Below are 18725 nucleotides of genomic sequence, written 5' to 3'. Positions count from 1 at the left end.
TAAAGGTGCAATAATTCCTTAAAGACAGAGGCTGCAAAAAAGGACCATGCACCTGCTGCTTTCGTATGTTTATAGTTATTAAACTTAACCTTGTGGATGACATATTTATAAGAATCACTCAATGTTGACCCCAGTACAGACTGCCTTGCTCGTGTTCTCACCATAACGTGTTGTTTTGAGGTGGAACTGCTGTTTGAAGAGTGTATAATCAAAGTGTTTCATTTAATTTCAGATCCATCTGTAACTGTTCAACTCCACTTCACACTTCATTTGTGCTTGCTGTTGGAATCACCAAACTATCTAATGAGTGACTCCCCCTAAAGCCTATTCTGACCAAATTTCAACCACTCTCTTCACCTACACTGAAGCGACAGACAACAAAATTGGGACAGGTTTTTTCTTGTTTTCTTTTTTGTGCACCCCTGAAGACACGGCGGAAGACGGAATAATAAAAAACAAAGAAACTACATATCAATGAAGGCAAAATTGTTCATTTGGATCTCCAAAAACCATAATGCCAAATTTAGCTTCCACGAGGATGATTCCATTTCTGAATGGAAGTGCAAATCGTTTATTTATATATTGATCCATACTATTCTGATGTGTGCAGGTACGTACAAATGTATGTTCTTAATGTGTGCATGCCTTACTGAGTGGATTTCTAGTTCTCATTACTTGTGTGCTAATGTGTGTCCTGAGGTAGTCCTGGATTCAGAGGGGGTAGAGTTTATATTTAAGCAGGGAGTAAGAAGTGGGAATAAGAAGCGTTCTTACGATGTGCCTCTCCTGAACTGCAGCCTCTTACCACTGTTTGTCTTACACTCAAACGCTGCGCTGTTGCATTGCGGGTGGGAGAACGGGATGGGGGGGGGTTTGTGGAAGGAGCAAGACATGATTCCCCTCACAGACTGACAATCTCTGTAAAGTAGTAGCGTGTTTGAAGGGAAACGAACAGCGCCCTCCTGGCAGAAGCAGGACAGAAAAAAACTAAATAAAACAGGGGATGTCATGTTCCTTCAGGGTGCGTTGCGACCAGGAGAGGGGGCTCAGATATGTAAACCAGCTAAGCTCTGCGCCCTTTTGCCATCTTTGTCTTGTGAAGGTGGCAAAACTAGGGGGGAAAAAATGTCACATTTTTGCCTGCAGGAACGAAAAAACAATGCATTGTCATGGGACTGGAAATAACAATTTGCAGGAAAGAACCCCGGTGGTGCTGAGCAACAGCTAGTGGTCCTGCATCAGGCCTGAGGTTATACTTTGAGACGTCAGCTTGAGCGGACCGAACTCCAACCAAAAGAGTTGTGGTCTTCAATGATGACGAGGGTTCTGCATTGGACTGAAGGAGTGCACATTTCAGAGCTGATCGGAGAAAAATCATTTTTAAAAAAAGGTTCCACATCAACATGTTAGAATGCTACACCGCACGTCCTCAGCCATTGGTTGGTTTAAATCTCATAGTCAATGAAAGGCCCATTGGGCGATATGGGAAGAGGAGGTTAAGAAAAGGGAAGGTCCTTCCATGTAGGAATAGAGGCCTCTGAGTTCAGTAGATGACTGCAGGACAGGAAAGGAGAAATAGGAGGAGAAGGGGAGCAGCTGTAGAGAGCCACGCTTATCATCTCTTGTAGTGGTTGGGCGCGTCAGCGAAGGCAAACTTCAACCTGTAGGCTTCGGCCAGCAGTACGCTCACTTCCTCGTTGCCCCAGTGCATTGTGGGAAGGTTCTGCAGGAGGATCATCAGACCCTGATGGGGGGGGGGGGAGAAAGAACAAATGGTTCAGTGAGTAGCAGAGCACATCAGTTTCAGAGATAAAAAGAACAGAAATGAGTTCAGGAGAAAAGACTATCTTTGATATGAGAAGACAATAAAAGTAAAGAGAAATCTAAAATTTTTCCGTGGACAAGGACAATAAAAGTAAAGATAAGGGAAGTCAGTAAGTGGTGTATTTGATAATGCTACAGAGCCAAAACAAAACCCAACAATGTAATTGTTAATCTCAGCAGCATGGATTTAGGTCAGGATCAGACTCAACAAAATTTTTTTACGTTTACTAAATAATCAAGGAGAAGTGCATAAAACACATTTAATGGTTTATTGTTTGTCACCAAGAGCTACTGATATGTACACTTCTGCAGTAAAAATGGCAACATTTGAATGTATAATTGGAATGTATTTCACACCGTTTCATATCCAGATACAGATCACATGTTACCGGGCCCAGAAATAACTCCTATTTGAAAACTACAGAGCCTAAAACCATTCAAATGCAACAACAGCACAAAATTTCACAAGCTGTAGTTGCATTTGGGATCCAAAGTCAAAGTATACCCTTCTGGTCTGGCATGTACAAGTATAATGCTATTGTAGCAGACAGGCATAGTTACATTCTGTCTCTTCCTATGTGTTTGAGTGTGACTCAGGTGTTATTAACCCAGTGCTTTAATAACAGCTGTGAGAGAAGAGAAGGGTGCAGGGTATGGGAGAAAAAAAAAAAACAGGAAAGAAAGAACAAAATGTCAAGTACAATTCAGTGGAGCTCAAGCCTTTCACCAGATTCCTGTTTTGTACATTATTATATAAGTGAGGAGACAGACGACAGACAACAGTAACACACACACACACACACACACTACAATACATACACAAGTTCAATCTCACCAACTAATGCCTCTCTCTCAAAGGGGAATGAGACTGGTTAGAAGTGAGACAGACTGATCCTGTGTGTGTGTGTGTGTGTGTGTGTGTGTGTGTGAGATAGAGTGAGTGGGTGAGAGAGAGAGTGTAGACGTGCATGCTATGGATCAGCGTGCCGCGAGCTTTCATCATCAGGGCTGAAATCATTGCCGTGACAACAGGGTTTACAACCAATCAATGGTGTTGATAATCACATCTAAGGACAAATCACGTTGGGTCTCCTGGTGTCTCCACTCATCTGACTCCTAATCAGATCGCTACCTTCTGAAATGTTGAAAAAAGTTTTTGGGTTTTTTTTAACACCGGTTATTGCGTGTGTTGGAGTTGTAATGAATCGCGGGTCGAAGTGCTTCAACATTTTTGTGCACATTCCATCCTCATCTTTCTACAACTGCTGAGAAAGTCAAACTACACAAAAGTTTAAGCGGGTATATTTCACTACAGTGGGGCACTTTGTAGTGTTTTACCCTCCTAAGTATTAAATTGAAGGTGTTTGGCTCCATTAATTTTTCCCTTCCTCGCATGTTTTTAATGAGCCGGTGAGACGACCCTGATGACTTCTCAACAGAAGGCATTTGTATTCAGAAAGAGAGTGGAAAAGTACAAGTTTTCTTCAACTAATTAAGCTCCAAGCTGCAATACTAGCCAGAGTTTACATATTAAGCTGTAGTTGTGTTTCACCTCTGTCTTCTGAATAACTTAAAGGTTAACCCAGCCGAATCTCAGTTATGACATATACTAAAATTTCAAAACATTCCTTTTAGCTGGGTTAGCCGGTGATTATTTTGTTGACTTGGCTTTCATGAGCCTTGGGCCCTTGAAAAGTGTTAAAACTCTGTTGGAGTATTTGAACGATTCACAGGCGGCGAGCGAGTGCTGCTAAAAATGCTAACAAATTCAGCCTCCGGTGTCGTCAAACATAAAACAGGACTCTCAGTTCATGATCAGACTCCCTCTAACATGCTGCTTTATACGACCATCATCAAAATCCAGCCGCTTGTTAATTTTATAGTTAACCCCCCCCCCCCACACACACACACTACAATAGACGCTCATCTGGGAAGAAGACCTGGACTTTGACTTTGAAAGGTTGACCTAATGACATCCCCGCTGGTTCAGAAAGAGGCACTTCTCTGAAGTATTTTTACTCTGAGGGATGGAGAGTGAGAAAGAGAGAGAGAGAGAGAGCGGAAGAAAGAGAGAAACCGACCTGATCAGAATTCAGCTTGCCTTTTTCTCATCTGTATTCAACGGAGCGTCACTATCAGCTCTCCCCTTTCATCACTCACCCTTCTCTCCCATTCACACACACTCTCTCACACACACACACACACTCTCCAACAATGTTGCTCACAGCTAAAGGACGGCATGTGAGCACCAGTGGGTTCATGTGGTGGAAAATGTATGTTTATGTCTGCTCGTGTGAAAACAATCAGATGTTGATAAGAAAATAAAAAAATATAAAACCAATGTTTGAACTGCAGAACATCTGTCAGGCACATTAAGCTGAATTCAAATCACCAATAACAAATGTCTCATTTAAATAGAACAAAAAAGGGAGCAGGCAAAACAGAAAATGAATTATTAAAAAGAGGAGAAAAAAAAACAGTCAGTGGAGAATTGTTCATATTTCAACTAATTGAATGGCATGTAGTTTGTGTGCCTTTCAGTCTTAAAGAGCGCAGTTCATGTGTATGTATGGTGTGTATGGTAAGTATTCTGTGCATCACCCTAGTTGTACGGGATGCCTGGGGCAAGATCCCATGTACCTCCCCTACTGTACTTCACTGCCTGAGGCTAAAAGGAAAGCTTCCCTAAAGAATAACAATACTGTATCCTGGCTACACATAACTTGTATTGAAATGAGTATATGCTGAGGAGCATCGGCTAGACTAAAAGAGTCTTCTTACAGTTTTATTTAACCTTAATCCTACTGACTGGGGTGCCTGCAGATCCCAGAGGTATTTTTTGGTCATATCTATTTGTTCTATGATTCCATGAATTTTTCTGTTTTTTCTGTTTTAGTTAGTTCTTTAAAAAATACCAATGTACTGGGGGAACCTAGTCAAAAGCACCGAATTCTTCCTATGTTGTTTAAATAGATGGAGCTATTTGTTGAATTCATATTTGCCATGAGTCCTAAATTAAATTTAAAGAACTGAAAACTAAAAGATGTCAGAATCAAATGATGGTAAATATGCTTTTAAGTTCTGGTGTGGTTTGTAAAAACCTTAAACACGAGGGATGGGGAAGATTCCCAAATGTTTTTGACAACAGTGATGTGAAGGACTATTCCTTCTTTAAGGGTAATATCACACGACGTTTCCCCTGGTCAAGGTTATTTCTGAGCTAAAGTATACCAAAGGTGACAGCCCGTGACTCTCCAACACAATAAGTGAAACTCTGTTCCTCCAGTCTGTCTGTTTGATTGACTGACACAGCTGCCTTGATAAGGCTGAACTCAGCGGTCCATCTCCTAGGACCCAAGGTCAAGATACTCTTTATTTTGTTTCATACAGATGGACTGACTGGCTCTAAAGAAAGTCTTGCATGTGGCGTGGATGACACACACCCTGATTTATGTTAACTTAGGTAATAACAGTTTTGAGCCAATATCCAAAAGAATCTTCACACATGTATAGATGGGTGAATAATAACCTTCTTTGGAACCTTAGTGAATCTCTGTAGGTCTAGGAAGAATAAATACTCCCTGCCAGGATGCATCCTTCAGGTTTGGTTTGATACTACACTGTGTTCTCACTATGTAGTGCTGTTGCCATTTTCTCCCCAGCCGGCCCTTATTAAATCTTGCTGCTTACGACATCTAGTTTGCTGAAACCTTCTTCAATAAAAGTTGACTAGTTCACAAGAATTTCCTTCACAAGTTATGTAATTATCAGATAATTTTACATATCTTGATGTGCGTTACTTTATGTGTCACGATTTGAATTACAGGGTAACGTATGGAGTGCTGAGGTTTCAGAGCTACCCGTTGCGGTGAGTTTTAAATGTCTGGTGATTTGCCATCACTATATCTGCACTCAGAGAGACAGCTAACGCTAGCTAGCCCCCCTTCTTTGTATAATGTGAGACGAACACAGCACTGAGTGAGCGAGAGCTGCCAATGACAGGTGTTGAAATAAAAAAAGTGCTAACTTTGGCTTTTTGCTTGCTAGCTTCCCTTTTTCTTAGAGGGTCACGTCGTGTTGTTACATTTGTATTCTAAACTGTTGAATGTTGTAAAAGGACAGGCTTCTTAAATCACTAATTATACATGCGCATGGGGTCCTTCCTGATTTTGACATGGGGTTTACTTTTGAGGCAAGAAGAAAACTAACTATTTGAGAATCTCTCTGGTGACCAGCTGATGTTAATACGGACAGCTTACATCCACACCTTATCCTTAAAATGTCCTCCTTGTAGCCTGTTTTAGCTTCCACACAGATGGAGATGAATAAGTAGTAAGAGGGAAATTTACCATGTGCTACCATATCATTATAAATCAACAATGGGTACTAATTGCTATGCTACAGGAGAAGGACCAACCACTGTCTAATCAAGTGCTGCTCTGAGTCTTAAAGCAACACACCCAAACAAACATACACACAAGTGCAATCATACACACCCACAGTGACTGAGGAACTTCATTAAGAGCATATTTCTGCATGGTAACCATCTGCTGGCTATCACTTCAGTCGGGCTAATGACTTTAAATATGGTTTAATTGCATACATCTCGCTGTCAGGGGGGAATGCCGCACTTAGTCCACTCCACACAGGTGGCAATACTCGACGCTGAGAGGCCACGAGTGTCTGTGTGAATAAGTGTGCGCATTTGCGTGAGAAACAAAAAAAATCAAAAGACATCTGTGCAATCCACGAAATTCAATGTATATTTAGCGTGTGTTTGAGGGTAATGAAAGGTGTGTATTCAATTAGAAACGGGGGGGGGGGGGGGGGGGGGGGGGGGGGGGAAGGGGGTAAATAATATGTTGACCTGTGTTACGGTGGTGTCCCAGGAAGAAATCTGTGAAAGAGATGATACAGTTAATTGAAGGTACAGGAAAGAAAGGGAAAGGAGACAGAGATGTGTGTGTATGTGTACTGTAAGTGTGTGTGTGTGGGGTAGCTTGTGGTTATTTAGGCATGAATATCCATTTATCCCACAATACTAACAAACACATTGATCCACCGTTACTGTATACAGTGAGTACAAAAAAAAGGCAATTAGCTCTCCATCTCTTACGCTTGGCAAGGCTGAAAGTGGTTAATGGCTATTGATACTGAGGGAAGAGCAGATTGTCAATACAGTCAGTGCTAAGGCTCTTTCTTCAAAAAGTGAATGGGATAACATAATGGTTACACAGAGAGCCATGAAATTTACTTGCTGTGCCTTTAGTCATTCTTTAACCTGCATCTGACCGGGGCTGATTTAATCCTCATCTCCACTTTGCCTTTGTAAAGCCACACATGGTCATTGACGTAAAATCTTCCACCTTGGTGAACGAGCGAGCTGCTGAATCTCTAGAAGAGCTGAAGCTACAAAATGGAGTCAAAGAAAAATATTACTTCTAATTCTATAAACGCAGTGACTAAAGCTATCTGCAGTAATGGTGGCGTCGGCCGAATTCTTGACAGCGCGCACGCACACGCGCACACACACACACACACACACACACACACACACATTGATAAAACACAAAATTAAAACCCACTCTTCCTGTGAACCAAATAGTCTACTTGCTGGCAGAATGAAATGGTGCTAAGTGAAGTGAGTACAATGAGCACCCAAAGTCCTGCAAGGTGCCTCGCTGTCTTTCCTACGGTGACAACTACAGCTCCCTGCAGCAAGCAGCAAAAGCCCAGGAGAAATTAACGGCTGAGAGATGACAGGTGTTGATGTGCACAAACACGACAACAGACACACACTGGTTGCTAAAAATGGCAATTGTCTGTACCCGTTGTGTTTCTTTGACATGTATAATTCCACCTTCGACCTCCTTCAACCAACACATCTACATGAACACACACATGGAGATAAGAGTGCACACACACACAGACACACACACACGCACAGTCACCTACGTGCGCAAACACTCCAGGTTGCTGGTGGTGGTAATGGTGTTTTGCAGCACCCTGAGGTGTAATGGGCCCAGGCACTGCTCCGTCAGGGCCATTAGCTTGCTGTAGTTCGTATAATTACACAAAATGGGCTCTCTGGCAAACAGTGGGCGCTAATGTAGGAGTTGGGCACTGTGGCATGTGGAGGTAAGAGCTAACATAGGATGGCACAGCCAAGTTGTCTTGTAAAAAGGTTGGCTGGCAAAAAGCTCAGTGGATTAATACAGTGGTAGCACTTGAACGAGACCCTACGCTGCTGAGACAATGATGCACCTTTGGGGCGTTGCAGTGCGCTTGAGCTGCAGCATGGCATGTGTTACAGTGCAATGTCAGTAGGTGCTCAGCTTACCCACAGCTTTACAACAAGCCTTGAGGGTTTGGGACGTGACATCACGTGATGCTGCATTACAATTATTCAGGTTTTAATCCACCATCCAAACTGTGCTGTCATGTGCAGTATACTTGAATGACCAAAAACTACATGTAGTCAAATAGTTCCAAAATATACTGTTTTACAGCCATACTGTAAAGTAGTTACATTTATTACACTGTAATGTCTGTTTAGTCCACCCAGCAATAATATTTTTAATTCTCTGTCAGCATTTTATTCAATAACATTCCAGGAACACACATCTCCACAGCCTTACTGTGGTGATGTGACAGCTGCACACTGGTAGAAAACAATGAAAATTTCCTGTACTGCACTGGTTATATGCTTTTGGCATCATCAATCACTGCAGGTTACAATATATTTTAAAAAGTGGCCTACAGTTTACCAGTTTAGGTACTTTAAAATATACGTAGTGCTGTAAAATACATACTGTATACTACAGGAAATAATCTTACAGGACAGAATTATTTAACATGATTGTTCATTCAAGGGGGAGAGAGAAACGTTAACAGCTGCCTGTAAGGAAAGTCTGGGGGTTTGAGAGATGACTTTCCTTTTTATACTGCGCTTATACCTTTTGTATTTTCATAGCAGCGATCCAGCTTTCTGTTTTGATTTAATCATTAATTTATCATCCTGATGTCATGTGCCACAATCAATACAAAAAAGGCTAATGACAGCAGCTGTGTCATTGACTATGTCCATCAATAGCTACTATGTTTAAATGCAGCCACATTTAAAACTGTTCTCTTTTACTTTATTTTTTGGTTTGTTTCTGTTTTGTTCTGTTTGTCAACGGAACAAGTAAGAAAAAGTCATGTAAAACAGCTCATCAAGACCCCCTGTTAACAAGCAGGTCATTCCTAAGCTGCTGCACTTTGGATCTAACTACTACATTAATGATAAATCCAAAGTTAACTGTGGCATAGCAATATATAAAAAAGAAAGAAAGAAAAAGAACATGGTCACAGTCGCTGTCCATGGTGCTGAACCATGCATACCCAACAACGCTATACATAATCCCTTTGTAGTGATTATTAAAGAGGTCGTATTGTGCTTCATTTTCAGGTTCATAATCTTATTTAGGGGTTGTACCAGAACAGGTTTACATGGTTTAATTTAACACCATATTTTTTTGTCATACAGCACATTGCTGCAGCTCCTCTTTTCACACTGTGTGTTAAAGGCTTTGTTTTAGCTATGGAGTGATACATCTTATCTCTAAATGATCTTTGTTGGGAGTTGCACATGCGAAGTCCCTAGTTAAGAACTACTGGCCAATGAGAAGCAGAGAAGGGCGGGTCAGTGAGAAGCCGGTAGCAGCTTCGGTTCAGCAGTACATGTTGTCGACCAGCTTGGCAACATAGACTGGAGCAAGAGTTTCAGAGTGGTGAGTTATTAATCTGTAACAAAAGTATCTTTCATCCATAAAGTCTTTACCGAGCTCTGTCTCTACATCACAGTAACAACTTTCAAACTCGAGGCTTCAAAATGGCAGTCCACAAACCAACGGGTGACGTCACAATGACTACGTCCATTTCTTATATACAGTCTATGGTTATATGACACGCATTTAGCTTTCATCTCTGTGTCGTCACAGGGATGAAAGGGAAACGGCTGGACTACAAACGAGCTGTTTTCAGGCTGTACAGAGCAGAGTTTTCTATGGGAGATGGGAACTCCCTTTAGGGTGGACTTTGGTCTTTTTCACTTCGCAAACCAAAGGAGAGGTAAAAAGCCAAAAAGGATAATACCACCTCTTTAAAATGGTATGGTTTAGGTACTGGCAACATTTGGTTAAAGTTAGGGGATTGTGTGCTTTTGCTGTTGGAAATTTCATGCAACCCTGAAAAGCACTGGATAAAAAAAAAGAAAGATGAATGTGTAAATAAATCTGGACAATTTTCTCATGTGACATATATCATATATTATGAAAATGCCTTATGTGTAATAGATCAAATTAGTACAAGATTGTGTAGACCACACTTATTCATGAAGTCCTGCAATGCAACGTCCTTTACAGGAGGACAAGGATAAGGAGACATGTGGGATGTGGGTACAACCTTTGGTAATTTAAATACCGTGGGAGTGTGAATAAGATTAAAGCCTGAGAGAATGGATGACAGATTGGTTGAAAGCTTTCAGTATGCATGAAACCACAAGCGTGGGTGTTAAGTGTTAAGGTTATCATTTGGATAATCAAGCCCCTCCTGACACCTCATAGAAAGATGTATTTTAATGGTTTTAATCAAAACAAAAAAAGGAAAGTAAATAAAATACTCCTTGACGAGTAAAAAGGACTTGGATTTCTCAAAGGTTCACGCTCACAGTCAGCGGCCCTCAGTCTTGCACCCATTCTGTACTATTCAATGCCTGCCCGACAAGTTCACAACCTCTGGGAAAAAAATGCACCCAGAAGCAATCTAAGTACTAAAACAGCTGTCTGTGCTTCCTCTGTGTATTGAAGCATTTATAGCGATATTTCACTCTGCTTGAGTTGCTTCACTTTTCAGCACGTACATCTCCAAAGTTCAAGAGCGGTCAATATTTAACCATTTGCCCCTTCTGCTTCAACCATTACCACCAAAGATCTGGCAAACTGTTTTCTTTTCTGTTTCAAGCACGCAAAACTTCTAAAGAAATGAACGAGCCAATCCACCGCATGTATTTCTAATGTCCAGTACATATATGCTTGTTCTATACCATGTTGACATCTGGCTTCTACTGAGTGTGAACTGTTCAATGAGCATGCTGTGACCTCTAAAAACACTAAATTCTCCAAAAGGAAAATATATAACTCCAGCCGTCTGCCAAGTTCAGAAAAGTGAATGCCACCCTAATCAAGAGTTCACGATTCTCAAAAAAACCCAACAACCCAGGAGCAGAAAGGCCTCAGTTCTCGCTTTGACTTCGTATAAGAGCATTTATATTTAAAATCCAATATTTATGTCTCAGTTCATGACCCAGCCCACTCCACAAATCTCCTTTCTTCTCTTTTTCTTAAAAATCTATTTCTTCCTCTCCTGCTGCTGTCTGTTTATTCCTAACAAGCCGGTCGATATTTCTGTTTATTTGGCATTTTTGTGTCTTAACTGAGTTGAGCAGGGGGGGCACGCAGTTGGCTTATGGGCTGACAGAGCAACTGCAGTTAAATTCAGTTATCTTAGGGCAAAAAAGCCATAAAACTCTGACTCTTCCTATCTCTGTTTTCCTCTCTATTGTGGATAAACCTCAGCCAATGATAATGTCACTCAGTAATGACACTCAGACGGCAAGCTAATCGTCCCAAACATGATTGTTTTGAGCTGATAAATGCTTTTAGGAGACTCCCGGCAATGGCAAACTTGTGCTTGTCTGCACTGATCAACAGACACCGCTCAGTTGTACAGCTAATATACAATACCCTCTAAGCGCATATTTGAGCCCAGGCGCACACACGCTCACTTCACGTCTACTCAATGCCATACTCTGACTGATCACAGCCGTCTTTCCAACCAGCTTTAGTCATCAAAATCACGCACCGCAATAATACAATGTACCAGCCCATGCAAGTTAGCTTTAAAGTGAACTTTAGCTGTCAGTGATGGAGAGTATGTAGGTGGGAAGGAGAGCAATGAAAGACGGATGTCACTGAATAAAAGGCAAGATGGGGTGGAGGGCTAAATAATTACTTCCACTATATTAAGTTCTCTGCTTTCCTCTCATTTTTTCCTCTTCTCCTATTGTTTTGGCACAAATAGATTCATATGCCACATCGGGCGCGGCACTCAATCAATGGGGTGATTATTAAAAGTTGTTTACCGGGGGGTGGCCTTGTCTCACTTTCTTCACTATAGACTACAGAGCCATTCATCAGGGAAGCTGCAAACCCCAGAGAGGGTCTGCTCGATACAAGCCAAGTTTGGGAAGAAAGTTATGGGGGAGAAAATGAGGAGGTCTTGTCATGATAAATGGGTGGACGATATGGAATTAATCAGAGGAGGGATGCAGCTCTTTACTGAAAATTGCAAGGTGGTGATCTTAATGGGGGCCTGCTGTTGCTCATGCACACACATGCAGGTAAATAATTAAAAAAGAGATATGTATACTTCTTTGTGAAGCTTATAATGTTTGGTTTTCATTGGTGCAGATGTGAACACTGAACCATAGCTCTAACTAAATGACTAGTGGCTAAATTCTATGGGATTATTAATGTCTTTTCGATATATAACATCAGAAAATGACAGAAATACAAATCTGCATGTAGAATGCATTGCAATACAGACCGAGAAAAGTGTATTTTTCCCCCCAAAGAGGGCTTTAGTATGGACTACTTTGATTACAATACTCTGCAGCATTTGTGTTGGCAGAGTAAAACATCTAGAGTGACCAGATGTCCCGATTAAATAGTGAGAGGTCCAATTTTCAAGCATTTGTCCTGGCGACCTGACAGGGACATACTTTGTTCAGATAATTCAACTGATTGAATCATGTTTTTCCCCAAAATAAACTTTTCGAAAGACATCTTTGTCAAATGTGTCACCAAGCAAAACAATGGATTTATTAGGACAATGGTTGGGGTAAATAAAGATTCTAGCAATAAGCAGATTGCTTGACATATAATCAAAAGAAAGCTATTCGACATATTTTTCTACTGTCATGTTGAAAACAAGTTAATTACATAAAATGTTTACCTTTATATTTAAACAGAAAACACATGGGCAAAACACAGCAGTGCAATTCACTTGTACTTTGCCTCTTGGTATATATGTAAAGGAAGTTTTGAATTTTTCTCTAATAGCGATTTCAGTTTTACTAATCTGTGTCATTTGTATATTATATGAGCAGATGCTCCAGTTACTGACTACTCATCCGCACAGACAAAGTATGCAGTTGGAGACTGTTTGTGTATTGTTCCTGAGGTTTCAAATAAAATATACATAATCATGTCCCATCAGCGCAGAAAAAAAAAATATATAAAAATGGATTTTATAAAAACAATTTGATCAACCTCAAGCTAACTGGCAAACTACCATCTGTCATACAACGGAACTGAAAACTTTACAAGCCAAAATTTGAGATTTTCATTAAAGTAAAAATGAATCTTAAACAAAGTTGTGATTGAAATAGTGCTGGCATTTCCAGAACACTCTGGTTCCTCATGGAGTAACCTCCTTTCCTTTATTGCCAAGGCAGCCTAACCCAAGGCGTTCTCCACACATAACTGATCTGAGGACAGACGCTGACATTTACAAAGGTCCACAGTTTTTCACACACCATTAATTAAAGAGAAAACAAACCTTTGTCTCCCTCTTTCACTCTTCCATCCCTCACTTTCTTTCCTCACTACAGCTCTCTTTGCATGTCCTCAGGAAAACTGTAGTGACAGTGAGATTCCATTTACACGGGACTAATAGCTTTGCATTCCCATAAATGCTTGGTCTCGCATTAACGATCATCATAGGGATCCTCACGATGGGGACCATTCAGCAACGCTTACTAATGAAATCTCAGGGAAAACACTTTAAGATGGCCGAGATCAGGAGGTTCCAGTGATGGCCATGAAATCCACGCTGACAAATAATGCGCTTGGATTTGTTTGTGAATGGACACAAATGTCAGTAATTCCTTATGAGTCCGTAGATTAATTTAAGTGCTGCGTGACCTTTGATGTAAAAAATTAAATCATACGTAATATATTCTAATAACCTTGAACATAATAACTAAAAATAAATCTTTTTGGACATTTTTGGTGTAGACTGAATAATTGAGAAAATATAGCCGTGTATATATAGGTAGAATGTTAAATTGAGTGTTATAGGAAAACGTAGAGATTACAACATTAATAGGGTGGGTCTCACGCATAATTGAGCACCCAGCTGTTTCTCTAATCACCTTTTAAAGTGCAAGGAATAATGATTGTACGCAATATGCATCTTAATAATTCTTATGCTGCAAGAGTTGGCAACATGGATGATATGAAAGTAGACAAAAGCATGAAGCATGAGATGTGTGGTAATTGTAAAATATATGTTTTGCTGTTGGAAAATGGACTTTACATTAACATTACCAAGTGTAGACAAGGTCGAATACATTGTATGCAACTGTTTTTTATGAATGGAGTACATGTATTGTGCTTTTCAAAACTGTTGCACAACCTGTGATCATCCTTTAGGAGGTCATCTTTAGAAACAAAAAGTAGCAATGATTAACTTCCTTCTGGCATACATAACATGACCTTTGTGCCAAAACCCCCCATCTACTTATATTTCTGGCTGCTGGGTTGTGGTTATTCCTCAATTTCAAAATATTATTTGCTGCTTCCGTACCTGGAGGGTATTTTCGTCTTTTTTTTTTTTTTTTTTTTTTTAAATGCAGACACATTCTCAAATTTCCAGGCCAAGGTACAGCTCCACAATCAAGCAGCTCCACACATTCAGGCTTAGACCAGAGTGCAGAGGTTTTTCATAGTTATTTGGAGGCGTCTCTGCAGTGTCCCTGTTGGGTGTCTGCAGGTAGCACAGACTAATGGGAAATGGCGCTGACTGTGCTGGCCCTACTAAAAACAGCACATACCTGCATAATATTTCCCTGCTTTCCCATTACTGTGTGTACTGTATGTGTGTCCAAACCAAATGTGTATGACAGGCGAAATATGAATGTGTGAATAAAAATGCTACGGTGCGAGAGAGTATTGTTTATCTGCATGTTTAGGTTGTCATGTCTGTGAGTGTATGGCTTTGAGTGAAATGTGTGTGTGTGTGTGTGTGTGTGTGTGTGTGTTGGTGCACCTTCTAACTTATCCATGCAGTCCAGGCCTGCAGTTAGCAGTAGTGTGCTAGCTGAGGTGGAACGGTGAAAGGCAGATTGCTTAGGGAGTGCCATACTCCTCCTGCTCTTCATTTAGCAGCTTAACCAATCCAATCCCACAACCAGGAGAGGAGATTCACAGTTACTCTGCTTACTATGTTTGATAACAATGCATTAATTATCATTTTTAAATTACTTTCTGCATGCATTTTTTAATTAAAACTATTAAAGTGAATCAATCATTCATGCTCCCTCTCAGGACCCCAAGCATGTAACTCGCCGGCAGTTTGTCATACACTGCTGCTCCTCGCATTCTACATTTTACATTTGAGACAATTAGCTCACAATGTCTTCAAAATAACTTGTTTTCTAACTCCCACATTTGCTGTAGTGAGTTTGAACTTGTAACTTTTCAATCTAACAACTCAGCAGCTTTAAGACGTTGTGAAATCTATGACAAAGTATAATGATTTCAAACCAGAATATAAGAAACGTATGCCTTTCAGGAGCACACAGGTTCCCAATCTCAGCAAAGCAAAAAAAATAATCAAAACAGTCATTTACAGCTACAACACAAAACAACAAGCTGTTAATGTTGTACTGTGCTAACTAGCTGCTACAAGTAGAGTTAGCCTCCAGGCCTGGGGAAATTGGAGTAGCAGTTCAGTGTAATAATGAGTAGATTGATGAGAACTGGTTGGAAACCTTTATTAGATTGCTGTTTGCGTTTGTTGTTTGTGAGCATGCATGTTACAGGCTGAAAAGGCTGGACTGATTTCTGTAAACCATTTTGTTTTTTCACTTGGGTTCTCATGCATATGTTGTATCATCTTTCTGGCTTGTTTGATCACATCTGACTGCCTTTGGGCAGTTTCAGGGCTCTATACAGACATCTCTTAAGCATGTAAAAACCTTTTCCTTTCCACATTTTGAGGTCACTGACTGCATTGTCACTGTAAGCCTTACAGTATAAGCCCTGTTAAAAGTGGGCAAGCAGTAATAAATTACATCGAATTTACATGATGACTTTATTGAAGCTGAAGTTATTTTTTTTTGCTACAAGAATATTATATGCTTTCTTTGTAATAACAAGACTTAGAATCAACAGTGGTGCTTCAAGTAAAATGTAAACGTCAGCATGGGAATATCATTAGGTATTTGGTCCAACAACAAAGCACTGGACTGATGGCACTAGATGATCAGTGGATCACAAACGTTTTTTTTTTTTTATTCATCCTGTGCGGAACATTAATGCCTGTACAACATTTCACGCAATCCATATAATAGTTTCACAACATTTCCCTATAAAACCCACATCTTAATCTCATGGTGCTGCGATGAAAAAACTCTAGGGCATAACAAAAGTCGGTAGGCTTCATCCTCAGCGGACGTGAATACTTATATTCAATATAAGTAATATTCAAAGCAATCCATCCAATAGTAATGTAGAAACATCAACTTCATGGTAGCGCTAGAGGACAACCATGAATATGTGAACAAATTTTTATGGCAAGCCATCTATTAGATGGTGAGCTATTTCACTAGATAAGTGAAAACTCTGCTGATGGGGGTAGAAGAAAATTCAGGGATTACCAGAGTCAGTAGGCTACATCTTCTGGGGTGTCTGTATAAATGACAAATGTGAACGTCATGGTGCCGCAGTAGAAAACTCTGGGGATCATAAACGTCCACACAATACTTCTTCGCAGTCCATCCTATGCTTGTTGAGATATTTCTGTCTTCCATCTGGACCAAATGACTGACATACATTGCCATTCCTAGAAGCCCTCTACTTGTGATATCGACAACGAAGTGCCAAGTGCACGGAAGAAAGGAAAAGAGCAAGAATAAGCGACAGAGAGAAACACAATAAAAAGAAAGGAAGACAAACAGAATGAAAGAAAGAGGCAGAAGGAAACCGTAAAACAAAAAGATGAGTTTGAGCAGCAGAGAAATAAAGAGTGGCAGAAACAGAGCGACTGGGAATTAGTAACAGAAAGAGAAACGTAGCGACAGCGACGTAGAGAAAGACAGAAAGAGAAAGAAAGGCAGACATGAGAGGGAAGGGATGCCGTGAGGGTTGCTGGGTAAAGCATGTGGAGATAAGAGCTGTTCAACAGGCCCTTAAGAACCTGGCAGGCCCACATTTGAACTCTGAGGCTCAGTGGATCAGAGGCACAAATCTTGTGGAATTAAACCACTAAAGCTGAGAAGAGAAGAAATCTTTACTTTTTCCACTATCCACACTGACACTAATCTGTTTCAAAAAAGCACTTCGTAAATTATATTATATTTGTATAAATGAACAATTTTCTGTCAAAGCCACAACTCTTACAACATCATCAACATGAGCAAGAACATTCAGTTTACTGTTAGGCATTGCAGACAAGCTTGTTTTGTCCTGCTAACATTTACAGTTTTACTATCTTCTTCCTTCAGCTGCTCCCCGTACAGGTCGCCACAGCTTATCATCAGTTTCCATTTTGGTGATCAGCATATTTGATTTTGCATTGGATGCCTTTCCTGATGCAACCCTCGCTATTTATCAGGGTTTGGGACTGGCTTGTGCATCCCCAGTGGCTGGGGAGAAACCCGGGATTCAGTGTCTTGCCCAAGGACACATCGAAAGTCGGACAGGAGGAGGTGGGGATCGATCTGCCAACCATGTGATCAGTAGATGACCCGCTCTACCACCTAAACTACAGCCGCCCAAAGCTTTACTGTAATTTCACACATTTTAATATATATGAATTCAGTCTGCGACAGAAACAAACTGATCCAGACTACATACACACACACACACACACACACACACAGGACATCTGTGTTCCATTAAGTGCATACAACAGACTCCCCGGGAAGACAAACAAATAGGCTATGAGAGCTCATTTGCTGTATACTGGGCAGGAGAAAATGCCAAGATGACATTCGGCTGCATCTGTTTATGAGTATGTACGTGCTTGTGTTTGTGTGCTTGTGTGTGTCTGTCTGTCTGTGAGTTAAAGGGTTTTAGGGGGACATGGAAGAGCCCACACTCCTGAGTGACAAGAGAAAAAGTGTTTTGCATGACTGTTGTTGTCCTGATGGAATTAATGCTGTTAGGATAATACAGATAAGCACAGAGGAACTGCTGAGTTTGCTTGACCAGCATCAATAGAAATTCAGTTTGGAAAACAGGGAAACTAAAATGTGATAGAAATATTTAAAAGGGGTTAATAAACACTCGAATATAAGCCTGGTTTCAATAAAAATATCTACAGAGCTGTCGGATTACCATAGTGGGACATTTGTTTCCTGAAGTTTGTTGTATTCTGTGAGAAGATCTATCTGTGATATTTTATTCCTACTGTGCAATATTTTTCTGTGGAGTCCTGAACTACTACTGAGGAAAAGTGTGGACAGACTGTGGGGTTCATGCCTGAGGACATGTTGGAGAGAGCCAGGACTTGGTTTTCAATCATTTGAACTTAGTGGATCGACCGACCAACTGATATTGCTAATTGCCAGATTAACATTAGCCATGTTAGCCATGCTGCTAACATGGCTAACAAGCAGGGAGGAGGAAATCATTACTGCAGAGAGTAAAGGTGTGTGTGTTTTTTATGCGACTTGTTTCTCATATTTGTGGGTGCACACATTGTGACCATGCAATAAATTAACCTCACCTAGCTGTCTTAAAGTTGATGGTGTTGAGGAGCTTCCTGAATTCATTATGATTTTCAAGTGTGAC

At 40.6% G+C, this 18725-nt stretch overlaps 1 protein-coding gene across 1 annotated transcript in view; it reads right to left on the bottom strand.

The window, feature by feature from the left end:
• Positions 1-1363: 1363 nt before the first annotated feature.
• The window catches only part of tbc1d22a (TBC1 domain family, member 22a), a 92886-nt gene continuing 75524 nt past the window's right edge, over positions 1364-18725 (bottom strand). Inside the window, exon 16 of the mRNA XM_046072652.1 lies at positions 1364-1744. Within this exon, the coding sequence (XP_045928608.1) occupies positions 1616-1744 (129 nt within the window). The 3' untranslated portion in view covers positions 1364-1615. The remainder of the gene's footprint in view (positions 1745-18725) is intronic.

Source organism: Micropterus dolomieu, linkage group LG16, assembly GCF_021292245.1.
Source record: "Micropterus dolomieu isolate WLL.071019.BEF.003 ecotype Adirondacks linkage group LG16, ASM2129224v1, whole genome shotgun sequence".
In the NCBI taxonomy this organism is placed as follows: Eukaryota; Metazoa; Chordata; class Actinopteri; order Centrarchiformes; family Centrarchidae; genus Micropterus; species Micropterus dolomieu.
Note: the sequence above shows the minus strand (reverse complement) of the source record. Positions and strands in the feature narration are given on the sequence as shown.